The 13651-nt window shown below is 46.9% G+C and overlaps 1 protein-coding gene and 1 long non-coding RNA gene across 3 annotated transcripts in view; one reads left to right on the top strand and one right to left on the bottom strand.

Moving 5' to 3' along the window:
* EFCAB8 (EF-hand calcium binding domain 8) overlaps positions 1-10582 on the bottom strand; it is a 69742-nt gene extending 59160 nt beyond the window's left edge. The window contains exon 1 of one of the 2 annotated variants that reach the window (XM_082225830.1): positions 9819-10582. In XM_082225830.1, coding sequence (XP_082081956.1) covers positions 9819-9916 — 98 coding nt within the window. In that variant the 5' untranslated portion in view covers positions 9917-10582. Of the gene's footprint in view, positions 1-3624; positions 3856-9818 lie in introns of those variants that run through there. The other variant, XM_082225831.1, reaches the window with a different exon arrangement.
* On the top strand, positions 6580-7066 carry LOC309534367. Its single transcript, XR_014220632.1, has 2 exons — positions 6580-6843; positions 6895-7066. It is a non-coding gene; the product is annotated as an uncharacterized lncRNA (long non-coding RNA).
* Positions 10583-13651: the final 3069 nt, after the last annotated feature.

The raw sequence follows: 13651 nt of genomic DNA, 5'->3' as shown, positions 1-13651 counted from the left end.
CGGGGCTAAGATCCAAGATGTAACTGAACGACTGCAAGGAATCATAAAACCCACTGACGAATACCCCTTCCTCTTGGTTCATGTGGGAACCAATGACACTGCAAGCAATAGCCTCCAGAAGATCAAAAGAGACTACGAGGCTCTCGGCAGGAAATTGAAGCAACTAAATGCACAAATTGTCATCTCGTCTGTCCTCCCAGTTGAACGACGTGGCCCAGGGAGAGAGGGGAAAATAGTGGAAGTGAACAGCTGGCTTCGCAAATGGTGTAAACAGGAACGGTTTGGATTCTTAGATCACGGACTGCAGTTTCTTGAAGATGGACTTCTGGCAAGTGATGGGCTGCACCTCACAACGGTTGGGAGAAATGTTTTTGCCAAAAATCTCAGAAACCTCATCAGGAGGGCTTTAAACTGACTAATGTGGGGGAGGGAGACAGTGCTCCTGAAGGTAGGAGTCTATCAATTAATGAAGATGATCATCCAAATGTCATAGACCAAATGGAGCAAACAGCACGCGGACCTAGTGGTGGGAGGAAAAAATCCTTAAATAAGAGACACGGGGGAATGATTAATGGACTTCAATGTCTCTACACTAATGCGCAAAGCATGGGAAATAAACAAGATGAGCTTGAGCTCTTGGTACAGCAAACTAAATATGACATAATAGGCATCACTGAAACCTGGTGGGATAAGTCCCACGATTGGAATGTAATAATGGGGGGATACAATCTATTTCAGAGAAACAGACCAGACAAGAAAGGAGGAGGAGTGGCGTTATATGTCAGGGATGTGTATACCTGTGAAGAGATCCAAGATTTAGAACCTCAAAGCCAAAGTGAGAGCATTTGGGTCAAAATTAAGGGAGAGAAGAATAACAGAGACCTCATTGTGGGAGTTTACTATAGATCCCCAAGCCAAACGGAGGACATAGATGATGCCTTCCTGGAACAGATGGCCAAGCATGCAAAAGGAAGGGAGATAGTAGTAATGGGGGACTTCAATTACCCGGATATTTGTTGGACGTCAAACTCAGCCAAGAGCATAAGGTCAAACAGATTCCTCACTGGCCTTGCAGACAACTTCATTGTCCAGAAAGTGGGAGAAGCAACAAGAGGAACAGCCATTTTAGATCTGGTCCTAACCAATGTTGATGACCTGGTTAGTGGGGTAGATGTGGAAGGATCATTAGGCGCGAGTGATCATGCTCTTCTGAAGTTTACTATACAGCGGAAAGGAGCAGCCAAGCATACTAGGACTCAATTTCTTGACTTTAAGAAAGCCGACTTCATAAAACTTAGGGAAGTGCTGGGTGAGATCCCATGGACAGCAATACTAAAAGGAAAGGGAGTTCATGATGGCTGGGAGTTTGTTAAGAGGGAGATAGTAAAAGCACAACGACAGGCAATACCAATGAGACAGAAACGTGGAAGGTGCCTAAAGAAGCCAGGGTGGCTATCTAAAGAACTTTTAACTGAATTAAGATTAAAAAAGGATGTGTACAAAAAATGGAAAAGGGGGGAAACCACCAAAGAGGAATTCAAACAAATAGCCAGCACGTGTAGACACAAAGTCAGAAAAGCTAAAGCACAGAATGAACTCAGGCTTGCTAGAGAGGTTAAAAGCAACAAAAAAGGCTTTTATGGGTATGTTCGTAGCAAAAGGAAGAACAAAGAAACAGTGGGGTCACTCAGAGGAGAAGATGGTGAAATGCAAACAGGGGACACAGAAAGGGCTGAACTCCTCAATGCCTTCTTTGCCTCAGTCTTCTCCAATAAAGAAAACAATGCCCGACCTGAAGAATTTGGAGCAAATGATTCAGCAAAGGAAACACAGCCCAGAATAACTAAGGAGATAGTACAAGAATATTTGGCTAGTTTAGATGTATTCAAGTCTCCAGGGCCAGATGAACTGCATCCAAGAGTATTAAAAGAACTGGCAGATGTGATCTCAGAACCACTGGCAGTCATCTTTGAGAATTCCTGGAGAACAGGCGAAGTCCCGGCAGACTGGAGGAGGGCAAATGTTGTCCCTATTTTCAAAAAGGGGAAAAGAGAGGACCCAAATAATTACCGCCCAGTCAGTCTGACATCAATACCAGGGAAGATTCTGGAACAGTCTGTGAGCACCTAGAAAGGAATGCTGTGATCACCAATAGTCAGCATGGATTTCTGAAAAATAAGTCATGTCAGACTAACCTGATCTCGTTTTTTGACAGAATTACAAGCCTGGTAGATGAAGGGAACGCAGTGGATGTAGCCTACCTTGATTTCAGCAAGGCATTTGACAAGGTGCCCCATGATATTCTTGTAAAGAAGCTGGTAAAATGCGGTCTTGACTATGCTACCACTCAGTGGATTTGTAACTGGCTGACTGCCCGAACCCAAAGAGTGCTCATCAATGGTTCCTCTTCATCCTGGAGAAGAGTGACTAGTGGGGTGCCACAGGGTTCTGTCTTGGGCCCGGTCTTATTCAACATCTTTATCAACGACTTGGATGATGGACTCAAGGGCATCCTGATCAAATTTGCAGATGACACCAAACTGGGAGGGGTGGCTAACACCCCAGAGGACAGGATCACACTTCAAAACGACCTTGACAGATTAGAGAACTGGGCCAAAACAAACAAGATGAATTTTAACAGGGAGAAATGTAAAGTATTGCACTTGGGCAAAAAAAATGAGAGGCACAAATACAAGATGGGTGACACCTGGCTTGAGAGCAGTACATGTGAAAAGGATCTAGGAGTCTTGGTTGACCACAAACTTGACATGAGCCAACAGTGTGACGCGGCAGCTAAAAAAGCCAATGCAATTCTGGGCTGCATCAATAGGAGTATAGCATCTAGATCAAGGGAAGTAATAGTGCCACTGTATTCTGCTCTGGTCAGACCACACCTGGAGTACTGTGTCCAGTTCTGGGCACCACAATTCAAGAAGGACACTGACAAACTGGAACGTGTCCATAGGAGGGCAACCAAAATGGTCAAAGGCCTGGAAACGATGCCTTATGAGGAACGGCTAAGGGAGCTGGGCATGTTTAGCCTGGAGAAGAGGAGGTTAAGGGGTGATATGATAGCCATGTTCAAATATATAAAAGGATGTCACATAGAGGAGGGAGAAAGGTTGTTTTCTGCTGCTCCAGAGAAGCGGACACGGAGCAATGGATCCAAACTACAAGAAAGAAGATTCCACCTAAACATTCGGAAGAACTTCCTGACAGTAAGAGCTGTTCGACAGTGGAATTTGCTGCCAAGGAGTGTGGTGGAGTCTCCTACTTTGGAGGTCTTTAAGCAGAGGCTTGACAACCATATGTCAGGAGTGCTCTGATGGTGTTTCCTGCTTGGCAGGGGGTTGGACTCGATGGCCCTTGTGGTCTCTTCCAACTCTATGATTCTATGATTCTATGATTCTATGCTAAGTTGGCAGGAGCAGGGACCAAGCAACAGGAGCTCACCCCGTCGCGGGGATTCGAACTGCCGACCTTCTGATCAGCAAGTCCTAGGCTCTGTGGTTTAACCCACAGTGTTGGCAGCAAAAAGAAGGCAGAAGCAGATGCTTGAAAACGAAGATTCTTTAAAAGCATTTGTGTGCACAAGCTTGCATCAACTGGAGCAAGAAGTGGTACCTTTCCGTTCAGCTCTGGACGTTCAAGATGCTATAGCTGCACTCTGTGCAGATCTGCAAAATTCTGGGAGATGCTTATGGGTGGCCAGCGATTAATCTGAAACTTGATTTCTTTTCTAATGGCGTTCACTACTGCCCACGGGGAAGTAGGATCGCCAGCACAAGGCAGCACTTGCCGCTCTGCTCTGGCCAGTAAAACTGTTTTCTGCTAGGGATCTGAAAAGCCGGTAAACTCCAGGTTCCGTCCCCCCCCTCCCAAGCCCCGCCCCTGAGATCCACCTGCCCCTCCTTTGGGGATTCCAGGCAGGCTGGAATCCCCAAGGGCAAGCGGCTTGGATAGGGCCAAAGTTCAGCAGGCAAACAGCAGCTCTGCATGGGAAAAGAGGGGGCTCCGTCCCTGGCATTGCCTGCTAAGCGGGTCAGGGAGCCTGAAACTATTGGGTTCTTGCCGGAAGGAGTAGCGGGCAAAGCCAGGCTCCGTAGACTCCAGATACATGCACTGCTTCCTATGCCAGCTCACTGTATCCCCGGTTTTCCTTGACTGCAATCCCTCGCCCTGCTCCTTTTAAACACGGAACTGTAGAATTGGAAGGGACCCTGAGGGTCATCTAGTCCCACCCCAAATGCAGGCATCTTTTGCCCAGCATGGGGCACGAACTCATGACCTTGAGAGCAAGTGTCTCCAGCGAATGAGCTATCCCAGTCTACATGTTGTTGTTTAGTCGTGTCCGCCTCTTCGTGACCCCCTGGACCAGAGCACGCCAGGCCCTGCTGTCTTCCACTGCCTCCTGCAGTTTGGTCAAACTCATGCTGGTAGCTTCGAGAACACTGTCCCACCATCTCGTCCTCTGTCATCCCCTTCTTGTGCCCTCCAGCTTTCCCAACATCAGGGTCTTTTCCAGGGAGTCTTCTCTTCTCATGAGGTGGCCAGAGTATTAGAGCCTCAGCTTCAGGATCTGTCCTTCCAGTGAGCACTCAGGGCTGATTTCCTTCAGAATGGAGAGGTTTGAACTTCTTGCAGTCCATGGGACTCTCAACTGTCTCCTCCAGCACCAGAATTCAACAGACAAAGAGCATTCACAGGATCATGCCAATGGTCTGCTCCCATCTGTTGATCAAAGACCCCTCCCAATCTCTGAGCATCTGCCGAATCAGGGCAGTGGCCCGTCTACTCTAGAGTCCTATTCTCACAGAGGCCAACCAAGAGGACCCAAAGGGAAACCACCCCCAGCAGGATCTGAACACAAGAGCAACTTTCCTCTCCTGTGGTTTCCAGCAACGGGGATCCAGAAGCATTGCTGCCTCCAGCCGAGGAGGGAAGAAAACAGCTTTCATGGCGAGTAGTCATTGACAGCCCTTTCCTCTGTGAATTGGTCTCATCCTCATCAAGGCTAGTGGCCCTCACTGCCTCCTATGGGAGGGAGTTCCACAGGTTAACTATGTGCTGCATAAATAAGTACAGTGGTACCTCGGTTTTTGAATGTAATCCCATTCCGGAAGACAATTAGACTTCAGAAACGTTCGGAAACCGAGGCGCAAAGGGCGGTCTGCTAATTCAATCATGAAAATTGTGAAAAACAACAGGTACACAGCGCAAGCCATTTGACTTCCAAGGCGCGTTTGAAAACGGAAGCATTTACTTCCAAGTTTCTGGCGTTTGGAAATCGAAACGTTCGGCAACAGAGATGTCGGAAAAGTGAGGTACCTGTACAGTCATACCTCGGGTTACAGACGCTTCAGGTTGCGTTTTTTCGGGTTACAGATGCACCAAAACCCAGAAGTACCAGAACGGGTTTCGGCGCTTTGCACATTATTATTACTATTATTATTATTTATTATTTATACCCCGCCCATCTGGCTGGGCCTCCCCAGCCACTCTGGGCGGCTTCCAAAAGAATATTAAAATACTATAATACATCAAACATTAAAAGCTTCCCGAAACAGTGCTGCCTTCAGATGTCTTCTAAAAGCCTGGTAGTTGTTGTTCTCTTTAACATCTGGTGGGAGGGTGTTCCACAGGGAAGGCGTCACTACCGAGAAGGCCCTCTGCCTGGTTCCCTGTAACTTGGCTTCTCGCAGTGAGGGAACCGCCAGAAGGCCCTCGGTGCTGGACCTCAGGGTAGAACGATGGGGGTGGAGACGCTCCTTCAGATATACTGGACCAAGGCCGTTTAGGGCTTTCAAGGTCAGCACCAACACATGCACAGAAGCGCCAGATTGCAACCCGCGCATGTGCAGACGTGGCGCTGCAGGTTGCGGACGCTGCAGGTTGCGAACGTGCCTCCTGCACGGATCACTTTTGCAACTCGAGTGTCCACTGTACTTTATTTTATGTCTCCTGTCCACTCAACAAAACTCTCTCACACACAACCCTGCTCCTCCCCATGTGTGAGCAACCCAGGCCCTCCATAAATCTGGGGGTAATTCCAGAACAGATTTGGGGGGCACAGAAGGAGGAGGAGGTCTCATTGCACAAGCGGTGATAGGACACTTACTTAGCACAGCACTCTCTCTTTAAGGCATAGGCGGCATCCTGTTCCTTGGGCAGGGCTCTGTTTTCCAAAGGGGCCTGACAGGCTACACAGACCTCCGAGCGCATTCAGCAAAGTCTTTGATGGGCAGAGGTTCAACAGGTGAAGCGTGGCACAGCTTGGAAGTGCAGCAGATGGGAGAAGCTGCACCTGTTGGTTTCTTTGGCTTGCCATTGACAGCCCTCTCCTCCCTGTGGTGGGTGGGGGCTAACTTGTTAAATCTTTATTTTTTATCTAAATTTAAATCTAAATCTAAATTTTTAAGGATTCATAACCTTGTTTTTATCCTGCCATATACTGCTTTGATGGCCGCAGGCTGTGAAGTGGTTTATAAATTTGTAAAACAAATTATAAATAAATAGCTGCTTTCTAGGGAATCTATGTCATAATGTTCATAAGTGTACCAACCAAGCACGTACATAGATCAGCACAGGAAGACCAACCTGGAACCATTTTGATGTGCTAAACTGAGCCAATGTTTTCTCTGCAAGGTCAAAGTGGGAAACCTCCCCATTGTCTCTTTCCTCACAAATCCTGTCTTAAGGGCACATTTAAGATATGAATAGGGTGAAGTCTGGCCAGGCTACCCAGGCAATCCAATCAAGTAACCTGCCAGACAGGAGATAAACAACGACAGGAGAAAAACAACATTCGAATTTCTGTTTTAGACCGCCTTTTCTGTGATGTAGGTATGATGTATCTGAGAGGTGGTCTTAGCTTACACCCCTTCTGTGATGTAGGTATGATGTTTCTGGGGGTGGTCTTGATCTACAGGGTGGCAATTTCAAAAGTCTTTATAAGGCCTTGCGCGCCATTTTTCTGGGTTCCTCCTCTCTCCTGCGTGTGAGGGGAGCACCCTGTTGCAACAGATCAATAAAAGATCAGGCTTACTAGCTGCTTTGCTTCTCAATATTCTCTGGTTGGCCTCTGTTATTCTCTCCTACCAATAGGGAACCTATGTAAGGACTCTATGTGGGCTCTTGGATACCCCATAAGGGGAAAAGGGCAATTTTTGTTTACAACACAACTCCCATAAGTACAGCTGCATCGGCTTGGGACTGATGAGAGTTGCACTCGGGCACCAGGTTGGCAGACAGCTGGCTGAACGCACAGGATGCTGGAAAGAGAAGACTGGAAAGAGAAGCTGCTGAATTGCAACTCATTACCAAACTCAAAACCATGGAGAGACCTGGTCTGAACAAAGACATTGGATTCTTATCTCATTATACATGACTAAGCCATTTTTCACCTTCTCACCCCTTGCCTTTTCCTGTAAGACCTATTGCAGTCGTTAAGAGTCGTCAACAGGCTCATCTCAGCTATCTGCCAATCTCCCATTCCCACCACCCTTCTGAGTAATACCCCTCCCCACCTTCTCACTATATAGAAGGATCTGGCAACTTCTGTTTCAGTGTATCTGAAGAAGTGTGCATGCACACGAAAGCTCATACCAAGAACTAACTTAGTTGGTCTTTAAGGTGCTACTGGAAGGATTTTTTTTATTTTGACTATGGCAGACCAACACGGCTACCTATCTGTATCTGGCACAGGATGCGACAACCTTGAGAAGGCAAAGCAGGTCAGGGTCTCAGTTCTGCCTGACACACACTCTCAAGATGCTGCCTTCAATCAATCAATCATGTAAGGTCGCCAAGATGGCGGTCTCCAAATGTTGTTGGAACTACAACTCCCAGAACCCCCAACCATTGGCTGGGCTAGCTGAGGCTGATGGGAAATGGAGTCCAACAACACCTGGACACAAAAAGATGAACAGCTTATGAAAGCTGTTTTAAGAGATGCCACGCTACAGCCAGACTTTTGCAGGCTCTGTTTTGCAGGATGTTGCCTTCCCTTCACCTGTAGTCACTCAAAGGGTGCACTGAGGAGCCATTGCTGCTGAGAGAGTTGAGGCATCAGCTGTCATGACACACACACACATGTGCTTTCGCATATCATGTCTGTGCCCAGCATCCATGGCCCATCAAGCCCACTGTATCACCTGGTCTGACTGGCAGCTGCCCCCTCTGCAAGGGAATCCCAGAGGCTCTTTGGATGGGTCATTCCCACATTTAGGAAATTGATGTTACCTGAAGGAGCAAATGCATAGCTTAGAGGTACTCCTGGGAACATTTTTGTTGCTGGAGGCCCAAGTTTCCTCTCTGGCTAGGACTGCCTTTTATCAGCTGTGTTTGGTTCGCCAACTATGGCCGTTCCCAGACAGGCATAGCCTGACCACTGAAGTCCATGCGTTGGTAACCTCAAGGCTGGACTACTGTAATGTGCTCTCCGTGGGGCTGCCCTTGGGCCTGGTTCAGAAGCTCCAGCTGGCGCAGAAGTGAGAGCTTCTGGTCAGAAACATGTGGCACCGTTGTTAAAGCAGCTGCCCTGACTGCCCATCGACTACCAAGCCAGGTTCACAGAATGATAGTATCATAGAATTGTAGAATTGGAAGGAACCGCAAGTCATTTAGTCCAAGCCCTGCAAGGCAGGAATCAGCTAAAGCAGCTATGGCAGATGGCCATCCACCCTCTGCTTAAAAGTCTTCAAGGATGGAGAGTCAACCACCTCCCAAGGGAGAGACCACTCCACTGTCAAACAGCTCTGATTGCCAAAAGGTTTTTTCCGTATGTCTAGCCGGAATTTCCTTTCCTGCAATTTGAAGCCATTGGCTCAAGTCCTACCTTCCAGAGCAGGAGAAAACAAGCATGTTCCCTCTTCCATGTGACAATCCTTGAGGTATATGAAGATGGCTATCATATCTCCTCTCTTCCAGATGGGTGGCACTGTGGTCTAAACCACAGAGCCTAAGGGCTTGCTGATCAGAAGGTCGGTGAGCTCCTGTTGTTTGGTTCCAGCTCCTGCCAACCTAGCAGTTCAAAAGCACGTCAAAGTGCAAGCAGATAAATAGGTGCCGCTCCAGTGGGAAGGTAAACAGCGTTTCCATGCCCTGCTCTGATTCGCCAGAAGCAGCTTAGTCATGCTGGCCACATGACCCAGAAGCTGTACGCCAGCTCCCTTGGCTATAGGGCGAAATGAGCGCGCAACCCGAGTTGTCCATAACTGGACCTAATGGTCAAGGGTGCCTTTACCTTTTATCATATTTCCTCTTTTCCAAGCTAAACATACCCTGTTTCTTCAACCGCTCCTCACAAGGCTTGGTTTCCAGACCCTTGATTATCTTGGCTGCCCTCTTCTGCACACCTTCCAGCTTGTCAATACCCTTGTCTTAATTTATAAAGCCCTGAATAATTTAGATGCAGAGTACCTTAAGGATTGCCTGAGCCATTCTATCCCAGCTCGATCAGGGAGAGAGGGCAGGTAAACAGGGAGTGACTATAATACACAGGGACACATTATCTACCAGTGACCTTCAGAGAGGGTAACAAACAAGCAGCAGAGAGGACCCTGCCTCCAAAGAGCCTACAATCCACATTTAGGACTGCCACCAGCCAGCTGGGTCTAGTGGGTGGGGAGGCTTCTTAAGCACAGAGCACATTCTCCATGCACACACAGGCAGGCGTTGGAAGGGAGAGCCTTTCAACAAACGCGTAAGCATATTCTGATTTAATGTGAATTTGCATTTCTGCTTGGTGCACAGGTAGGAAGTTGGGAGCAGACAAACACATTAAGGGAAAGATCCGGTGGCCCCGCCCCAACACTCACCAGCTCACGGAGGGGTGGACGCTGAGTTTCCGGGGTGTGCTCAGCAGGGAACTTGTGGGCCTCTCCGTGCTGCTATCTTCATACCTATTGCCCTCCATCTTCAGCAAAGAGCTCAGCAATCCGCTTGCTTAGTATCCAACCTCTGAGGGACTCTGCAATCAACTTGCAAGGATTCAGCCACTTGAGTGCCAATAAACTCAACTGTGATGTCACGCTTCAGAATGATTACCTCATTTCACTGAACTTCAGGAAGAGACAGCCGGGGCCTAGAATTCTCTCTGCTACGCATGCACTTAAAATATTGGTTTGAGATGAGGGTGGGAGGTGGGAGTTCAAGGACTAGTAAATGAATAGAATGTTAGACAGGGAATGTGCGGGGGTAACAGGCAAAGGCAGGCTGGAATTTTCCCCCAAAGACTATGCTTACAACAGAGGATTTGAGGTGGTGTAGGTCTCTTCTTCAGAGGAGTAGCTCCTAGTAAACAGAAATGGGAGGCGATATTTGGGGCATATGGGCGTGCATAGGGAGAGGGGCAGAGATGCAGCAGCCCAGTTGGAAATGATCTTCCGGAGCACTCAGTAAAACCAGACGACAAAGGAAAGCAGGTGAAATCAGAGCTGGGGCACAAAAATATAAGTGTTATTTGCAAATTATAAAAGGGACACAGAAAGAAGAGGAACCACAGTCAGAGTATTGGTCAGATATTTTAGTATAGGTTGTGGTTCCATGTTGTGATGGGTTTGGGGGACGCTGGTGTGTGTGTGTGTTAGATGCCTTAGCAGGGCTTAACCTGAAAGCAAAATATATTCCAGTAGCTATCAGCAACTACTAGGCAGAATGGCTTTGCTCTAACCTCCACTGTCAAATACCAGTTGCTAGTGATATTCAATTTCTGCTCAGTATAGACCTATTGAAATTAATAGACCCAACTTGCATGAAGCTCTCCATACCATTCCTGCAGCAATTTGTGATTTTTACTTTTTTTAAAAAAGAACCTCATGTGGGTTTCGTTAATTGCTTTGGGTCTACCCTGAGTAAAACTTAGTTGACTACCAACCACCCCTGTTATCCCAGGTTCTAGTCAAACACTCAAGTGCTGCACTACATTGACTTTGTGTCCCCATTAATTCTTCCAGTCTTTAAACGGCTTTGCCACATTAGGCAGGGCAAATGTGGATGTCCCGCAGACGGGGACAACCAAAACCTACTTCCCAAACTGCAGGTCCCTTTTTCTTTTGCAGAGCGCTTATTTAGGAAATCACAGCTGGAAGAACTTTGCCCTGGATGACTACAAACCAAGTATTAGCTAAACTTGAACGTTGCTTGTCCAGATGTTGACCACAGAGCCCAAATATTGAGTGTACATCCGAGCAGGGAGAGTCCTGTCCTTCTGAAATAGGTAGGATTCTAGAAGTGCATTCTGTTCCCCCCAGGATGTGCAGGACAGATTGAGATGCTCATGGGGCAACTTCTGATGTCCTGCGCTCTAAGTGAGGGCATCCCTGTACATTGTGTTTACCTCTGAAGGCTGCCTCAGCTTGAAGCCACAACAGGAAGAGAGTGGGTTGCAGCCCAAAAAAGGGAGGCGTGTCACATTCCCATGGTCTTTTCTCCAGCGCTGGGCTTCAATTCTAAAAGCACTGCATTTTTATGTAGTGCCTTCATTTCACTCTCTTAAAGGGAGGTGTGTCAATCCTAGATAGCCAAAACAAGTGGGAGGAGAATAGCAAGCTTCAAGAAAAAAAAGGCTATGCATGTTCCACTGTGGTCTAGGAGGCTTACTCTCAAGAAAGTGTGTTCCAATTCAATAGTACTATGTCCATTTGAAAGCTGGGAAAAGGGAACTGGCTAACCCCGTTAGTTTAGGGAGATTACATTTAATCACTGTGTATCATGGCAGCAAGTGAGTACCTTTTGAGCCAATTCTCAAGTCTCTGGCATTAGGAAGGGCCATGACCTGGCTGTTAGCTTTCTGCCACTGGAAACAGGATGGGCATCTCGTGGCCAAATTCTCTCCATTCCTGGAGTGGAAACATTTACAACCTACTTCAGTGTTGTATAGGCGACGATCTGTAAACTGCTTTGAACACTGCAAGTTTCAAACAAATCTTTACCCAGCCAGAGAAATCACGATTCTGTGAAGACAATATTTTAATTGAAATGCTTGTAGTTTTATTTTAGTCTTGGAACAGTTACAGTAAGAATTGTCATTGCAAGTAAGAAGGTTGACAAGACTGAACAACAAGAGTTAAGAAAAGATATCCTGCAAGCCCACTTGCAAGACCAGACGTACGCTGTGGGGTACAGAGAGGTCCATGTCTTAGTTTTTGGTTGTTCTATTTAGTCTGCCTTCCACATATCTTCAAAAAAGGCCAAGATTAAGGCAGGCTTGCTTGCATTTTTATTTTTCCCCAAATGAAAGGATCCTTTCAGCAGGAGAGGACTTTGCATCAGGTACTGTACCAGAAGAGCAGATTTACTATCATTTTGGGAGGAGAGGTTGTGGCAGTTCTTGGTCCAGATGACACAACGAAGACTTCTTACATATTATACGCAACTCATTAAAATCTCAACACTTCTCTGGCCAAAAAGTGGGAGTTCTACACGTGAAGCTGCTACACGCCAGATTAGGTATCTTATTCTGGTGAAGACACAGCAAACATCAACTGTACGATGCCATAAAGGCGTCATCTCTAGGACAGCAGCTGAGATTGTCACAGTTCACCAGGTAAACTGACCCACCCGCCTCTCTCCCTCCACCCCCCTTCAGCAAAGACAACCCTGTGGCACAAACACAGCCAAAATAATGATGTTGTCCTTGTGATAGGTATGAACTAGGCGGAGCCTCCTACTATCAGAGCATCAATACCTTGCAGACAATACATTTTCCTTCACGTGTGCAGGAAGCCAAACAGCAAAAAGATTTGGTGTGTCATTTTAAAAAACCCCAGCTAACTTCAGTGGATCATTACGTATCATTTGCAAAGAGCTGTTACTCTTATAGTAGTCTTCAGAACCAGAGAAGGTATCTTGGGCAGTTATAAATGAAGAGTTGTCTCGTGGAACAAGCAGCCTCCATTGCCCATCTGTGCAGGCACTCAAAAAGTTTAACATGTGATAAGACATCACAGCAAGCAACGGCCTCTACATGAGGCTGCTTGTCAAAGACACTGGCAACACACAGACAGAACTATCTACATGAGTAATAAGGTAACCCGGTGTTTCGTGGGCAGCAAGCCGCCACAGAGCAAGCACACAGAGTCACAGCAACTTTTGTTGAACAACCCTATTGCTAGCAAGGGATATCGGGAGGAACACGCTGAAGCTCATCCTCAAGACGTTCTTTCACAAAACTGGTACAAATTGTGTCCACAGGGTTGCAGTGTGGTGCCCTTAGTAGCAATCTGATGCTGGGCAACTTCCAAGCAAAGAAACTGGGATCTCTGGGGGCCCAGAACAGAACCAGACCCACAAGAACATGACACTCCAGCAGACAGTTGCATTCTTGAAATAACAGAACTTTATTTAGAAACTGTTTAAAAGTAGAAAAAACCCTGTCAAGAGGAGTCTGGGTGGAATATGGTTTAGGGCACAAAGTATCTAGAAGGCCACAAGAGAAATAGCACCTCTGATGTTTTAAATAATGGCTTGCTTTTTTTGGCATTTGATGAATTTGGGTCTTCCTCTGAATTTCCATAGGGATTCATGCACTACACAACAGTTACCATAAAATGCTTTGCTTTCTACACACATTTAGAACACATAACCACTGGAAGCAAATGAACAAGAGCACACCAAGCCCAGAGGCTCAGTCTTAGCTGTGGCTGTGGGC

Source organism: Podarcis vaucheri (genome assembly GCF_965113315.1).
Source record: "Podarcis vaucheri genome assembly, chromosome: 6".
Classification (NCBI taxonomy): domain Eukaryota; kingdom Metazoa; phylum Chordata; class Lepidosauria; order Squamata; family Lacertidae; genus Podarcis; species Podarcis vaucheri.
This window is presented reverse-complemented; position numbering and strand designations above follow the sequence as displayed.